At 38.5% G+C, this 17,528-nt stretch overlaps 1 protein-coding gene across 1 annotated transcript in view; it reads right to left on the minus strand.

Moving 5' to 3' along the window:
• szt2 (SZT2 subunit of KICSTOR complex) overlaps nt 1–17,528 on the minus strand; it is a 139,745-nt gene that overhangs the window by 77,065 nt on the left and 45,152 nt on the right. The window contains exons 40-49 of the mRNA XM_066662886.1: nt 16,766–16,904; nt 16,066–16,189; nt 14,859–14,979; nt 11,893–12,045; nt 11,253–11,355; nt 10,370–10,484; nt 8,571–8,658; nt 4,470–4,588; nt 2,185–2,349; nt 1,778–1,862 (exon numbers count right to left, since the gene is read on the minus strand). Coding sequence (XP_066518983.1) covers nt 1,778–1,862; nt 2,185–2,349; nt 4,470–4,588; nt 8,571–8,658; nt 10,370–10,484; nt 11,253–11,355; nt 11,893–12,045; nt 14,859–14,979; nt 16,066–16,189; nt 16,766–16,904 — 1,212 coding nt within the window. The remainder of the gene's footprint in view (nt 1–1,777; nt 1,863–2,184; nt 2,350–4,469; nt 4,589–8,570; nt 8,659–10,369; nt 10,485–11,252; nt 11,356–11,892; nt 12,046–14,858; nt 14,980–16,065; nt 16,190–16,765; nt 16,905–17,528) is intronic.

Below are 17,528 nucleotides of genomic sequence, written 5' to 3' on the forward strand. Positions count from 1 at the left end.
TCTAAGAATATCCCTCTGCTTTAAACTTTAATTCTTTTATTCTGACCTGTGTAAAATGTTGAAACAGTGAAAAATATCTATATTTATACTTCTCAATTATATGTAACTCATTCCATCTTTTATTAAGCAGTAACCAAGTACAAACTTTAATTTATTAAACTTAAATATATTTTTAAATTTGCTTTTAATAGAATATCCTTATAATCATATTTTTCTATTTTAAATGTAATATATTTTGATCCCTTTTTATTTTAACAAATTCTCTTAAATCTAATTTCAGCCTTATTTTTATTGCTACTACAAAAAAGTAACTGAAAATCATCATCATTATTATTATTATGCAGATTGCACAGGTTCACAGAGTCACAAACGTCAGCGAATATGGCCCCATTTGCAATAGGAGGAACATTCTCCTAATTTGACTTGCCAATATAAGACCATAACACTATATTTTTGCATTTTACATGATCATGTTATAATTTTTAACAGCATGTTTTATAGCTCTAGCCACAAATTCAGCACAATTGTAACAAACATTTCCAGAAACCAGGAAATATTAATCCATTTACTGCTGTTCACAATAATTCATATTAAAGTTCATGAATGCATAAGCAATTTCAAGCAAGAGGGGAAACTGATCTACAAACAGAGAAGCATTATAAACTGGGCAGGTCCAGACAAAAAGTACACAAAGTACAAGTTTAATAAGGGAAATTAAAAGATTTATCTCTAAATCTGTAATTCATGAGAAAAAAAATCATTTTTTCACTGAAAGAATGAAAGAATTGCATATTTTGCATACATTTATCATTATATCATATTCAGTTTTGCAGGTTTATACAAGCTTTACGCACAGTTGCCAAAATTTCTATTTAACGTTTAAAGAATTATAATAATTTTTTGTTTTTAATTCTATGTACTGATAAATTTAAAATGCCCTGTCTGGCAATAGTTGTCTATGACGTACAGCAGTAAAGTCTCATTTGTGAATGTAAATGAACTGATAATGTCTTTGTATATACTAAAACCTTTACACACTGAAGGGAGTTGAGGACCCTGTACTTACAGATAAGTCACTTAGTCCCACTCAGTCATCAGTAACCTTTTTACTTCCTCAAAACACATTCCAGCTGGCCTACATTGGCCTTAATGAGCTTATCGATCGGCTGATTGCATTCTTCTTATCTTGTGATCAACAACTGGAAACTCAAAGCATTTACCTGTAACCCACTCTTATCCCCAGGTGGATGCTGCTTGGTATTTATGAGCAGTGCCAAAGTGGCAATAATTTACTCAGTGTTTAATGTAGAAGATGTAATAAATAAACACTGCAGTTTGGCCAGTCAGCAAAACCCTGATCTCTGCAATCGGACATAGTGTTGAGAGAGAGAAAGAGCAAGAGAGAGAGAGAGAGAGAGAGAGATTGTACCAGACACAGCCATACCAAGGTGAGGGGGAAAGAATAAATAAACCAACAATAAATTATTGCAAAGGTAAACAAGCTAGGAGAGTTTATTTATGAAGAGAAGAAATTTCAGGTGGAGAACTAGATTTAGGGTGTATTCAACATGCCACGGTGAACAAATTAAACCAGAGGGAAAATGAGAGAGAGAGAGACAGAGAGAGAGAGAGAGAGACAGATGGAGAATAACAGAGAGATGGAGAGGAAGGAGGAGAGGTGCAATGGGGAAAAAGGAAGGGAGAAGAAAGAAAGAAAGAAAGAAAGAAAGAAAGAAAGAAGTGTGTGTAGAGCTCCTTGCTGGGAGAATTTCATTACCTTTGCCTCCTGTCCCTTGGCCCCCAGGCTTATTGTAGAGGTAGATATCAGAGTCAGGCAGATCACAGCTCAAATGGAAGTAGTGCTACAGCGCAACAGAAGGACATAGACGGAGAAGAAAAATGGAGAGAAAAAGAGACACAGAAATGGATGGAATAATTACAAAACATAGTCATCAGTCACCAAGTCTCCAGTTTGATTAAAAGGAAATGTTTGTTCCAACAATGCGCTATAATTAAAATTGCAAACCAAGACATGCAAGAAGCACAGTGGATTGTTATATAATGCTATAAAGTTCTAGAAAAACCTATAGAGGCAGAATTATTCATCTGTACAAAACACAGAAGAACACATACAATTCCATGAGTTAAAATGTCAGAACAAAATGACAACCCGGGGACTGTTACCTTGAAGTGGTGTGCTATGTTGCTGTCTGTGTATTTAGGGATGTGAAGGAAAATAAGGAGATTTTGGCGAAGATAATGGGCCAAGGCTCGGATCCATGGCAGGCTGTACTGCGGCAAAGAAAACTCCATCACCTCTGTGGCTGCAGAACCAGGAGGCTGAATAAACTGTGAGAGAAAAAGAAAGAAAATTGAAAAACTAAAACAGTTCCAAAAACACACAATGTGGAATTCAGCTGCACTATTGCCAGCAGAGGAGAGAAATGCAATAAATGGCCAATTGCCCCATATAATCCAGTTGGCTCACTACCATGAATACAACTACCATGAATGCCATGAATACAACAAAGTCCTATATTTTAGAGCTACATTTACAATACCCAATAGTCCAAAAATGTATGATCAAACCTAAATATAAACCTTGATAAATTTTATCCCTGCTTGTGCAGTTAGATCAGCATCCGGGGCCGGAAACTAAGGTCTAGTCAGTGGTTGTGGATAAGCCCAGATCATTTGGGGAAATGCATTGTAGAGATGCTATTGTGATTGTTGGTGATGTATCACGTGAAGTTCACATGGAACTGGTGGCACTGAGCATGCGTTAGCGGTGCCAGTGGGGCTAGGTACAGCCTTAGTCAACAGGGAGGCCAGTATGGATTTACGGTTGTTCATGGTAAAGAGTAAGTTAAGACTGTAAACCTGGCTTGGATGGGGGTGGGTCTGGGAAGCCAGACTTCACTGTTGAAACTTCTGGAGGTGTTGTGGGCTTAATTCAGCGAAACACCAATGACAGGAGATGCCTACCTGATGACACCTGTAAAGAGCTAGCGATACAGTGGGCGGTTTGTGTACTCCTGGGCTGGGCTCAATGAGTAACTGTAGTTGTTAACTATAGATATTTAACCATAACTATATTGATTAGTAAATTTTCCAGCCCAGTATACTTTTTTCCTAACCATTATTTTCCTGGCTTTTTCTGGCAAAGATTCTAAATGTCAATAATGTTGTGTAGACATGATTAATTACCAAATATCTCTTTGTTAAGCACAGTTACACTCTGTTAAACAGCCCTGTTCAGAACAACGGGTCTCAGCATCTGTTCCCTTAAATGAGAATGAGCCTCTTTACTCCAGAGTCAAGCAGTGAGGCACAAAGAGCAGAAACGCTGGTTTTAGCCATATTCCCTTTGTTCTCTTTCGTCTATGGTAAGGTTTTCACCATATGTAACCATCACTCTTGTATCTCTGTGCTTGTTTTATTTGTTCTGCACTCTCACATGAACGTGGGTCCAGTGCTCTGATTGGAGAGATTCCGATAAGGTAAAGCCACTATTCTAAACTGTCTGTTATTTACAAAGGATGCAGCACATATTTAGAATGACTCATTCTGGCTCAAACCTGATTTCTTTCATAGTATGTCTTCATAAAGTCTTGTGAAGTACACCCCATAATAAGAAGGGAGAGAACTGGGATGTAGCCTGAAAAACTACCACTGCTGTGAATTAATGTAAGTGTTACTCATAGTCATATTACAACAAAAAGGCAACAATTCCCATATTGAATTAAGAGCTATATGAATTAACTGTTGTAAGGTGATTGAACACAGAAGCCAATTAACACGAACTTAGAATTCTCTACCATACTAATTAACTGGGCTGTTACATTTGACAAAGAGGGAGATTAAGAATCTGTTGCAGTAAATGCCCCTACAGTAGAAACTCAAAAGGCAAATAAGGCAAAAAGACATTAAAAAAAAACCCTTTTAACGTTTTTATGTCATTGGGGGATTTTTTTTTGGGGGGGACAATGAAAATGTAATTGAAATGTATAACATTATTTGTGGAAATTTTTCTTTTTCAGAGATTTACTATAAAAATGGACAGGGATTTAAATCTACCCACTAACGTTAGATAATTGTTCTTTTTAATTCTGAATTCAACTATGACGTTTTTTTTTGTTGTGTGTGGAGGTAGAGTATGTTTAATAGTATAGTTGAGAAACTCAACTGGATTAATGATGAAAATGTACACTCTTTGCAGTGAATATAATTAGGAAACATTCAGAATATGAATGACCCATTGATTGATGTGACAGACTCTTTAGTATAAAGCTATTTAATTAATTAATTAACTTAATTTTATGTTATGTTCTTGTTCTGGTCTGAACCTAAAATTAAAAGAGAAAAGGTTTCCTACATGACACTTGCACTTCCATGTTGCCTCGCTGTAAAGGACAGCGAGTGTTTTCAACTAAGGCAAATAAAGAGTAAAGGAACAGAAAAATAAGTACCTCCACATCTGCAGGGGTCAGTTTGCAGTTCCTGACCAACATCACAGTAATGATGTCGAGAGTAGCCTCGTCCAGCCGCTTCCTCAAAACTTTTACCAATTCATCTGTGATCTCTGGACCTGCCAATCAGAGAAGAGAAACACCTGAAGGAGCTGAACACTAATGTTACACAAAAAAGCATCTATTCATAATAACGCAGAACATTGCCTTGTTGCGTACGTAGAATATTCACTAGTGTAATTCATTTTAACAGCACTGCACTGAAATCTGTAGGGAGAGGGAGGGATTGGGTTGTCTTCTACCCTCCTCTAAAAGTTACATGCAATTTCTGAGGTGCTGAGCCCAGTGTAGCAATGGCAGAGGTTCTATTCTTCCTATCGGCTTTTTATTCCCTTGGAGATCATGAGTCTGATGTCAAGAATCCAAGACATCATAACTGACCTGGCTGTCTTGATGTGGGCAGAATGTTCCTCCCTTTTCCCATATCCCACAGCATGATGTTAGCCACACTGGGCATCAGCTAACAAACAAGACCAGGGAAGTATTCTCCTCCAAGTGTGCTCAGCAGTGACTGGGGCAGTAATAGAATGTGGAACAGGTAACGACTTTAAAGTCTTTATTGCTGCACTAAACTTATCACAGCTGTCTGTCAATCTCAGGAGTGTGATCACAATTCCTTTCCAATCACAGCCATCCACTGAACTCAGGGAAGTGTTTAAGTTTGGTCTTGGAAGCTGCTGGGTGAAATTACCCATGAACAATGATCCAACAGATTTGTGGGCATCAAGCTGTATTCATGTTCCAGTAACAATCACACAAAGTAAGCCCTATTCGGACGGGATTAGTTTTACATGGGGAGCTGGGGTAATGTAATTTTTCCACAAGACGTCAGTGATGTATGTTACAGAAGCCGAAATCCTCAGTATGTCATTAATTATGAAATAAACATCTCGTTATTATGAGATAAGTATCTCGTTATTAAGGGATAATATCTCGTAATTATGAGATAGATATTTTGTATCATAACTGAACAATTTCTTCATTTAACATACAGGAGCTTTAGTAGAGTGTGGAAGAACCATACACAGCCACAACAGCCTGGCAAATCCTTCTCATTCTGGTCACCAGCCTAGTCACACACTGCTGTGGGATGGCAACCCATTCTTCAACCAACATTTGTTGCTGGTCAGCCAACGTGGTTGTGTTAGTCACTCTGGCACGAACAACATGCCCAAGCTGATCCCACAAGTGTTCAATGGGGTTGAGGTCAGGAGCTGGCAGGTTATTCCATCATCTCCACTCCCAAATTCTGGAGGTAGTCTCTGATAAACCCCACTCTGTGGGGCGAGCGTTGTCATCATGGAAGATACAGTTTGATCCCAGACTGTGGAGATATGGGATTGCCATTGACTGCAGAATTTCATCTCGATATCTCTCTGCATTGAGATTGCCTCCAATGATGACAAGCCCCATTTTTCCAGTGAGGGAGATGCTGCTCCACACCAACACACTGCCTCCACCAAAAGATGTTACTCTATCGGTGCAGTCTGTCCCAGATTTTCTGGGCAGAGAGCCGTAGGCCATATCGTTCTGCAAACCTTGACTGCAAATCTGTAGAAGACAGCCTACGATATCTAAGTGCTGACAGGGAGAGGAAACAATCTTTTTGGGGTGTCGTCTTCTTGGGACGCCCACTTCGCGGCCTGTCTTTGACATCCCCCATTATGTGGAACTTCATTTTGGAGATGGTACTAGGGCTCACTTCAAATAATGCTGTAATTTGGCTTTGCAGAACACCAGCTTGAAGTTGCCCTATCGCACGGGCCCTATTCAGATCAGTTAAACGTGGCATGCTGATTCTTGGAGGAGACACCTACTGACCACTGTAGCAGGGCCCATGCTCACAGGAGCTGCCAATCAAGTGCTAACCAGGCACTTGATTGGCAGCACCCGGGGGTACTAGAAGCTCAAACAAGTGTCAGTAGTAACAGCAATATAAGCTGTTTGGCATTGGCAGAGGTGGCACCATTTAAAAGAGGAATTAACAGGCTTTCCAACTGTATAAGATTTTTTTTCAAGAAGCAGTCTACCAAACACAAATTTCCTTATTATTTGTGCTAAATTTATATTGTTGGTGACCACTGACTACAAAGGTTGTTGTATGGTATGTGACACATTAGCTGGTATCATTAGTGTACTGCAAACATTTCAGTAAACAAGCAAGACTCTGTAAGGATTGAAGAAAATTGACCCTTCCATTGTCATTGTATAATTTGCACCCTGGTCCCAAACGACTATCTTCTATTCCTTTATAACATATACCTGGCAAAAAGGTTGCAAAAAACTAACCCTTCACACAGTTATTATAACTGATATTATAAACCGTCTATAAAAAAAAGATTGAAACGGTCTATTTGGATGAAATTAAACTATTGAAATACTCAGTTAATAATTAAATTAACCCCACATCCACAGGTAAAACTAATCCTGTCCGAATAGGGCTATAAACACTGTAAGATTCTCCAGTTTGAACTGTGCTTGTTTTCAGCCTTATCTATGGAAATCTGCACACTGACAGGTATCTGGAGCTTAGAAAAAACTGATGAAAGACAAGCTTATGACAAACATAAAAAAAAGGAAAAAAAATAAAATAAAACCTTCAAATCTAACTTGTAAATAACAAGAAAAAAGCCCTTATAAATAAAGTTGTTCTCTGTAGTTACACTTCAGGAACAGAGCAAAAACACATAGAACATAATAAATCACTCTCATTTCAGCTCACAACTTCCAGACAGAGAGAGAGAGAGAGAGAGAGAGAGAAAGAGAAAGAGAGAGACAGAGACAGAGACAGAGAGAGAGAGGGAGAGAGAGAGAGAGAGAGAGAGAGAGAAAGAAAGAAAGAGAGAGAGAGAGAGAGAGAGAAAGAGAGAGAGAGAGAGAGATTGATGGACAAAGAGTGAAATGTAAGGAGGAAAAAAGCATGGGGTGAGAAAAAGGAGGGAAGAAATAAGAGACAAAGAGATTGAGAGACAGAGGAAAGAGATGGATAGAAAAAGTAAAGAAAATGGAGAGAAAAAAAATGTGAAAGACATAATGACATCATGGATGTAATACTGCAGAAAGATCAACAGTGCCCCCTATTCCACAGTGGGTGGTTTTGCAGGCAGTACTGGGTGTGGTAAAATGAATCAGCTCCTTGATCCCTTCTGCTGAATATGCAAAGTGGGAGGGAGGAAAAATCTCATCACTCCGATTTCTGTGATACCCAGCCCACACTACAGCAGAAATCTGTCAAACCTGGACAAAAAATGTTTCCATTTCAAGAGCATCTTCAATGATTATCTTTCCAGATTTTAGTGGAATGTAAAAGTCAGTATTCAGCCCTCTATTTTCAGCTCAGTCATAGCAACCCTCATTTAGGATCATGAATATTAAACAGGTTCAGTATTAAAGAGTTCACTTTCTGTAAAATTGGGGGATGTGCCAATTCTATGTAATAGGCAATATGTCAATGTGATAATAACTGTTAACCAATGAGATCAAAACTGAAATCTTTTCCCAGAACATTTTCTTGTAAACTTTATGTAAAAATCACACATCACTAGTGTCCTAATATCTATTCAGCTGTTATTTACGGTTTTGGTTTATGTTTTGATCAAAAGAAATTGTGTGTACTCCTCAGATCAATTTAGCAATTCCTCACCTCAGTTGTGCATTTTGTCTGTAATAAATAGTCATTTTATTTAGTGTATTATTTCACCTTATCCATTCCTAGCATTGCCACATAACTTAGATTTATTATTTGAATCTGTTTATTATTGCACCTTATCTGCACACGGAACTGATGCTGGATACCTGGATGTTGTTTGGATTGTTTGAGCATGAAAATCCATTTAAGTAGCAGTTCCTGAAACATTTAAGCAACACTTTCTGGTGTCACAACTAGGCCATGTTTCAAGTTTGTGAGATGTTTAATTTGAATATTAATTCTTGACCTGTGTCTACACCAATTTATGCACTGCACAGTTGCCATCTGATTGCCTGATAAATATGCGTGCGCGCACTCACACACTCTCACACACACACACCTCTCTGCCTTACCTGCTTGCCCCACTCCATGAACTAACAACAGGATGTGTTTGTCCACTTGTCCAACTGGCCTTGAGCCCTCCAGAGACGAGCGAGAACCCTGAAAAGAAAATAAAGGTTTAAAAATAATAATAATAAAAAAAATTACCCCTCACACAAACACATACACACTGTAATACACCCAGGCACATAAATCCTGTCACACAAACACACACACAATCTTGGCGTCACATTTTTCAGTCTATCATGGCTGAACTGCTCATAGCGTACTGTCGTGGACATGCGCCTCAGGAGTGTGTGAGAGGCTCATAAAGACACGAAAGCCTCTAAAGCCAAGGACAAGCTGCTATTTGGTAGGCAGCTGGTAAATCAATGGCTTAGCACTGACTGGCCTTTCTGCTGGCTATGAAAGCTTTAATGGTGGCTGAAGGCATTCTGGCAAAAAAATTGTGATTCTTAATACATGGGTTCAAACTGAACTAAAATTCAATTCTGCAAACACCACACCCAGGAAAATTTTATAATTGAATAAAACCAGTTTTACATTGAAATAACTCTTTGAAAAAAAAGAAAGTAAAAAAAAAACACAATTTACACAATTCCTTTGTCCAAATAGTCAATTAGTCAAAATATGATGGACGAATCATCCAAGTCCTGTCCAATACTGTTTAAATATTTATTAGAACATTTCTTCTAGAAAACAACAGGGGCATGTGGTCTACATATCCAGACATTCCAAAGTAACACCACAATACACCAAATAAGCATGCTATTGGTCATAACGCTGAGCGATTTGGGCCTGGGCAGTTCGCTGTGTACATGGATATTGGACTTCCTGAGTAACAGACCCCAGAAGGTCAGGATCTGCTCTCATCTTGAAGACAGGAACACCACAAGGATGAGTCCTCACCCCATCCTCTACTCCCTCTTTACACAGGACTACAACCCCATTCACAGCTCCAACAACCATTGTCTAATTTGCTGACGACACCACCATAGTAGGACTGATTACAGACAAAGATGAGTCAGCTTATATGGAGGAGGACCAACATTTGACAGTATGGTGTCACAACAACAACAACCTGGATCTGAACCCCAGCACAACCAAGAAACTGAAGATCCACACGTACTGCTCTCTGCATCAACGGAGAGGAGGTAGAGAGCATTAACTTCCTTGGTGTGCAAATCTCTGCCAACCTTACCTGGGCTTCCAACACACACTGCCAGATGGGAAAGGCACAACTAGAGCTCTACTTCCTCAGGAAGCTCAAGCATTTCCACCTCCCTCAACACAGAGCCACCTACAGAGCCACCATTGAGAGCCTCCTGACCTACTGCTGCATAGTGTGGTTCACCAGCTGTACAGCAAGGGACAGGAGGCACCTGTAGCGTGTGGTGAGGAAGGCGGAGAGAATCATCGGGACCACACTACCCACCCTCAGCAACATTTACACCAGTCCACTCCAGAAAAATTTGTAGGATCCATTTGCATAGGATCCTACACACCCTGGTCACTCCCTGTTTTCCCCCCTCCCCACTAACAAGAGATACAGACAAATAAAAGACAAGCACCAACAGGCTGAAGTAGATCTTCTTTCCTCAGGCTGTGAAAGCCATCACCCCCCCACCCTCACTCAATACATCCATACCAACAAGCGACTCCATACCGACCCCCACCCCCCATTAGCACTTCATTAATATTTCCATCAAGTCACTTCTTTTTTAGACAACACCAAAGTTCCAGGGTCATAGCTAGCTAGCTAACTAATGTAAGGTATACCCAGTGAGAATGAGCAAAGTGTGAATGGTACCGTGAGGTCTTCAGAACCAAGAGGTTCCTGGCTACGAGCCAAACCCACAGAGCGAGAATGATGGAGGTTACCATCCGACGCACTGTTCTTCCCTGTCTGAGAGGTCTCCGAGAGCCTGATGGGAGTGAGAATGGGAGAGAGACTGTTACATTTGTTTTTATTATTTCAACGAGGTTTTGGTAATGCTGTCACTACATATGGTCTCTCTAACAAAGCTTACTGTATTTAACTAGAGTTGAACAGAAACATTCATAAAGGAGTGCCAAAACAAAGAAGAAAATATATGACTATGGCAATGACAGCATTGTTCCAACCTCTGACACCATAATTTTATTATTGTGGTGCTGCAAAATGCCATGGAAATAGATATTAGGGTATCACTTTAAAATAAGACTACATTTATAAAAGTTTATAAATGGTTTCAAATCTGTTTCTTAAATTGTTATTAATCAGGTTATGAACATATTAAACGTCATTAATAATCATTTTACACTGAGATAGAAGGGGAAACAGTGACCTTTTCCTGTCTAATATTGAATGTCAGATAACTTACTGATGGCCATATCATTATCGTCAATGTCTAAAAAGACATTCTATTGGTGGTTAATTGATTTAACTTGGTTGTTAAATGTTAAACTTATTAACAAACATATGCTGAAGCTGCCAGGGTCGTCAGCTGTTGACTGATGGAGAAGCCAAGTAAGGTCACTATCCGGCAAGATCTCATATTTAACACGAGTGTGGGTTCACTATTTAGCAAATAACAGGTCACTGTTAAGCTTTCTATATTACCCTAACCATTAATAATCAGATTGTAAACCATTTCTAAACTTTTATAAGTGTAAACATATTCTAAAGTGGTATTATTAGATCAAAACCTGACCTGAGGTAGAACACAGATTTGGTTGTGCGTTCCTGGTACACAAACATGTTCTTTCGGTTGACCACACTGAAGGCACTCAACACTGAGCGCAAGGCCTGGATTGCTGTCAGATTAAACAGGGGAAAAAACATTTAAGAGTTCAAATCAGCTATATTTGTTAGCAGCGTGCCTCTATTTCATAGATCCACTTTTCAGGTGTACAGTTAGAGACTAAAGTTGTTGTTGATGCATTTTGCTTTAACTATCCATGATGTACCACTGTACAGAGATGTACCACTATAATGCTGTGGTGCTGAGAACGGATCGTCATCTATTTAATATTAAAAGATGGGCCATTTTCTTGAAGTCAAAAAGTGACCAACAGTAAAATGTGGTAGTGGCTGACTTATTATGTAGGAATAGAAATCCAATAACGCAGTGACAATTGCCTTCTCTTGCTAGTAACTTGGAGTACTAATGCAATTATCTTCTACCCTCTCCATCTGCAATTAAAACCCTCTATACCTCCACATATTCTTATACATCATGTCAAGGATCTAATTGTTTTGGCTTCAATTTAACTAGATGAAACAAAACAACTGAGCATTACAACATTGCACAGAGCAGTTTAAAATATGCTTGTGTGGTCTGTGCTACTCACCTCGGGCCACCCCCATATTGGGCCCCATCTTTAAGCGCGGGTGGATGTGTATTATGGTGCTCCAGACTACATCACATGCAAAGTGGCCGGGCATGAAGTGCATAGTGGCAGCCAAATAATCTCTCGGCTGATAGCTTTCATCTGCATTATAATCTACAAGATATTAGGAGAGAGATATAAACAGTAAAGGCATGAGGGATGGGAGTGGGTGAAAGAATAAGTGATAGGGGTACAAAGACAGAGAGAGAGAGAGAGAGAGAGAGGGAGGGAGAGAGGGAGGGAGAGAGGGAGAGTAAGACAGGGAGGGAGGGAGGGAGAGAGAGAGAGAGAGACAGGGAGGGAGGGAGAGAGAGAAAGAGAGAGAGAGAGACAGGGAGGGAGGGATGGAGGGAGAGAGAGAGAGAGAGAGAGAGAGACAGGGAGGGAGGGAGAGAGAGAAAGAGAGAGAGAGAGAGACAGGGAGGGAGGGAGAGAGAGAAAGAGAGAGAGAGAGAGAGAGACAGGGAGGGAGGGAGGGAGAGAAAGAGAGAGAGAGAGAGACAGGGAGAGAAAGAGAGAGAGAGAGAGACAGGGAGGGAGGGAGGGAGAGAGAGAGAGAGACAGGGAGGGAGGGAGGGAGAGAAAGAGAGAGAGAGAGACAGGGAGAGAAAGAGAGAGAGAGAGACAGGAAGGGAGGGAGAGAGAGAGACAGGGAGGGAGGGAGGGAGAGAGAGAGACAGGGAGGGAGAGAGAGAGAGAGAGAGAGAGAGAGAGAGAGAGAGAGAGAGAGAGAGAGATTGGCTTTAATATGAATCTCTATCACCAATGTTCACATTGAAGCAGAGCAATCACCAGCATTAAGACATTTAAGGGATAATAATTCTGTTCCAAAAGCAGAAAAATAAAAAAGGAGATCAAACATAAATAACAGTTTATTCCTCACCATATTCTTAACATTTTTATATGCTGATTCTACGTGTGAATATCTATTTCATGAGCGCAGTACATATTTTGTCATTGCTGCAACGGCACTTATTTTCTCAAACAATCAAACGAATTAATAAAAGATAAATGAGACTTATTTTAAATTATTTGTTTATTTATTTATACCATTGGTAATTTAGTTATTTCTATTGGTTCAACTAACATAAAAAAACCTGTGACAAAGTCTAAACAGAAAGCAGCATTTAAAAGAAAAATACAAGAATATACATATTTAGTTCTGACAGCAATTCATGGGTTGCAGTCACGATGGTTTTGGATGGGTAACATAGTGGGGACCGATTATCTCCTTTCAGAGTAAAGCACTAATGTAAATGGATGGGAAATATGGATAGATTTATCTCATAAACAGCTCCTCTTCCTATGCTGGTGAGAATCTCAACCCCCCAGAAGCTGACTGCCTCTTTTCTTTGGCGGAAAAGGGTCCCACTGTGTTGCATAATGAGTAGAAAATAACAATTTTCTACTGTTAGCTATATTAGCATTTCCATCATAGAATCTATTTGAAAATGGTTAGCCTCTTAGTGCATTTCTCTGCTTTTGTGACCAAATCTGTGCTATACACAGATCATATACAAGCTTCTGTAATCTTGTTGTTTCACTCGTGTTCTGTTTTGGTGTGTAAGAGGCTACAGAGCAAAGCCACATTCTTTTGTCTCATTCTTTTCCCCTGTTTACAGGTTAAAAAACCTGATCAAGCTGTCCCTGCACTCAGAGTGTAACAGATTCTTAGAAGATAATGTTCTATTGCAATAGCCTGCCTAAAAGATTTCTCTGATTTGCAAGTTTAATAAAGTTTAATAAAGTTCTCCCTGTCTGAAACTGTGAGTGATCAGTCAGAGATGTTACCTTAAATCCCAAAGGTCTCTCTACACTCTCTGTAGGGCACAGTGTCTGCAGGGTTCGTACAGTTTTTCCAAAGTCAAATTCAAGCACTTTTCAAGGACTTTCTAGGTCCAATTTCAAGCTTTTCCAGCACCTTACAGATGTAGTAAATTGCAGATTCATACATACTCAAAAACTTCACTTTTTATAGATTTTTATAAAAGGGATAATAAAAATTCTTAACTGTATTTGGTAATAGCAGAAGGAAATTTATAAATAAAGTTTCAAAATGTGTCACCTGTTAATAAGTATACCTGTGCCCTGTGCTGTTTTGCTTGAATGTTTACGTGCATGTTAATATTTTCACCTAGTATTTTCTAGTATTGGCATGAAAATGCCAATTGCATCACACAGTGCACATCATTAAGCCTGCAAATTCAGCAGCTAGCAAACAAATTAGCATTCATGTGTTCTCAAAAATTTTCCACTACGATGTACTTCGATCCTCAAGAGTGCAGACTCTCCCATTGTGAAAAGCTGCGGGTGCTTTTTGAAGACTCTACTCATGGGTTTTGTCCTTGTATTATGCATTGTTTGTATTTGTTCATTTCTATGCAGTGCTAATTAAAACAGCCACTTTCCGCATTTTTAAGGTGTTCTCTCTGACTCACTATGTCTTCCGGGAGGCAGGTCATACATGAAAACACACTGGCAGATCACAGTCATATATTAGCTAGCAGTGCAGTGGTTGCAAACATGCTATTTGAGAGTCGGCACTTCTGGGTGAGCCTAATCAAATGATTTTTACCACATGCATTGGCGCTAGCGAGTCCCTGCAGAGAAGTTTTTGTTTGTGACTTATTTTATTTTTCCATCTAATAAGTGAACTATTCAGCCATTTGCTGTGAAATAAATACAGTTACAATTTCAAGCATTTCCAAGCACTTTATCCAAAATTCCAGCACTTTTCAAACCTGGAAAATACAACATTAATATTCAAGCAATTTTAAGGATTTCAAGCATTCGTATGAACCCTGTGTATGTCATAAAATAACGGCTTAGCACATAGCACATCGTATGTTGAAAATAATTTTTAGTCAGCTATAGGGTTTGCTTGGATATGCTTTATATGTAAAGCAGTATTAAAGTAACTAGAATACCATCTGAGTTGGCCATTCTCTGCTTGTAGAGAGACTCGTTTTTCCAAATGTCTTCTTCACTTTCAGCCACCAGCAGAGAGTTACACACATGACTGTCATGCAGGTCCTGCAGTAGGAGGCGCTGTGAAGACATATAAGAGGCTTGTTATACAGTAGCATATATTTATAAGCAAGGCAAAAACCTATAGTCTATTTTGGCAAAATATTAGGAGCAGAACAAACTCTGACATCAATGCAGTATAACATATTTCCCTTTTAAACTCCACCTAAATAGCAAAGAAGTTAAAATGTAGCATTTAATTACTTTAAAATGCTTAAAATATCACCAAATATTTGCTTTTACCTGATTTCTGATACAAAAATCATACCTTTACTTTGCTAAACAGGGCCACATCTTATGCATATAGGAAATAAAAATGTTTTGCTCAAGAGTTATGAAACACTTCAAAGAATGGTCTTAATAACTTTAATAAAGGACAATAGTTTACCATTCTCTAAAACACTGGGTCTTTTAAAGGAACACTATGTAATATTTTTATTTTAAAATTACAGCTTCAAAATCATTGACGCTTCACTGATTTGTAATACTGAAATTACAGTCTGTCTTTGCTACTCTGGGCTCAGCAATGCAGAAACTGCTCAATGTAGCTTTTGGAGGAGGTTTGGAACTGCTGCCCCCCTCCCAGCTGATTTCAGTACAGTGTGATTTACACTAAACAAATCCAAATCTTACCTATTGTTCCTTTAAACATTGACTGGAGAGGTGCAACTAGTCAATCAGAATGTCCAAAAAGCCAGCTTAGCATGGTTTATGCTAAATGCTATTCCCAAACGTCATCCCCAAAGGCAAAACAAAATCAACCACCAATATCCTTGGCACTTGGCACAGCAATGGCACTAGTGCATTGGAAAAAACGTATACTATTCCCAATTTGAATGCCTGAAATATTTTGGCATATTTATATTTATTAAATCATTTATTCATTTTAATCTGGCTTTTAATCTATACATTGGCTATGTAATCATTGGTAATATCACTACTGAAGAAGCTATTTTGACAACAATTTTGTATATATATATATATTAATTGCCCAATGGTCTATGCTGAAAGAATATATCAATTAAATTGATTAACTGGTGTAATAATAATTAAAAAAAAATTGGTCAATTAATATATTTGTTAACCTAAATGTATAGAAGCACTCACCTGATTGACTATTCTGCAGATTTCTCCAATCTTCCTTACAACATCCTGATGAAGGCATAGATATTCTGGAATTTCCTCGTCATCCTCTTCTCTCCCTCGTTCATCTTTCTGCACATTAAAACTCCTGGCAACAAAAAATATAACATACAATGATAAGATTTAGCTTTCAGGATTTAGTATTCAACACAGACACATATACATATACAGCAACATATACACATTCAAATAATTTAAAGTCACAATATCAAAACACTAGTAGTAGTCTTCTTTGAAGTCCTAAAAACTAACTTCGGAGCTGTGTAAACTATAAAAGAAAAAAGTTTTTCAACCTAATCTCTTTCTGTTGTATCTCTATTGTCAGTTAAAACAGACAGTAATTTCATTCTGTTCCCTGCAAGGACAGAAAAACCTGTTCAAGAAGAACATTCACAACAGAGATCAAAGCTCACATATATTAGACATAAATGGGAAGATGCAATGTAATTAAACCTACTTCAATCATTTAAGTTTTAACTGTATACAAGGGAATGAGTGATACTGTCAGTGGTAATAAATGCTCTAACCATTCTCTAAGATATTTGTCATTTGAAAAAACAAATGTAAAACAGTTTTAAAGTGTCACCAGTAATTACTAGTAGCCCTAGTAAATGTAATTCATTGTTGTACAAAAAGTATTGCTCTAATGTGTATGCCAGCGAACCTAGAGTGGGAGATCACTTCAACCCTGTCCTGGTGGATTCGGATGATGAGCCAGAAATCTGGCATTAGAGGATTCTGGACCTCCTGTTCGTCCATGGTGGGGCCATCACACTCTGAATCACTGCTGCCTCCATCATAACCTAACACACCAAAAAAAAAAACACATAGAAACACACACAAGATACTGTGTGAAGAAAGTGGGAAAAAAAATTTTCCACTTTCAAATTTTTTGGGAAACTGTTATTCATGAGGAACAGCTCCTGTAGCTCTGGGGAGATATTGAGACATTTTGTATAGGAGAGGGCATATACAAATTACACACTATTGGTCAGTTTTCTTTTCAGATTGCACCATCAGAGATTCACTGCAGCTCAAACTTTGTGTGGAAAATGATTACTTTACTTAATTTCCAACTACTCTGGTGGTGTGCTGTATTTTAAGTAAAAAATGGATGGACTTATCTCGTTGACTTCTCCTTCCTCTATCTAGAGCGCTGTAAGCTTGTGACCTATTAATCAGTTTTGAAAATCCCCATCTTTAGGGACATAATATTTTAAATGTCAAGTTAAATGTGTGGAAATAAAGAACTGAAGAATGTATGTTTTGGTAAAACACATAAGGATGAAATATTATCCTTGACTCCTTGCTTTGTGTCCTTGAAGGGAGGAGCTAATATAAGAGGAAATGAAGGCAAGGACCAATAATCATGCTGTTAATTAACCTTTCCAGCTATGATATATAGATTTACACACGTGGTATAATGA

Source organism: Hoplias malabaricus, chromosome 3 (assembly GCF_029633855.1).
Source record: "Hoplias malabaricus isolate fHopMal1 chromosome 3, fHopMal1.hap1, whole genome shotgun sequence".
NCBI classification, from domain to species: domain Eukaryota; kingdom Metazoa; phylum Chordata; class Actinopteri; order Characiformes; family Erythrinidae; genus Hoplias; species Hoplias malabaricus.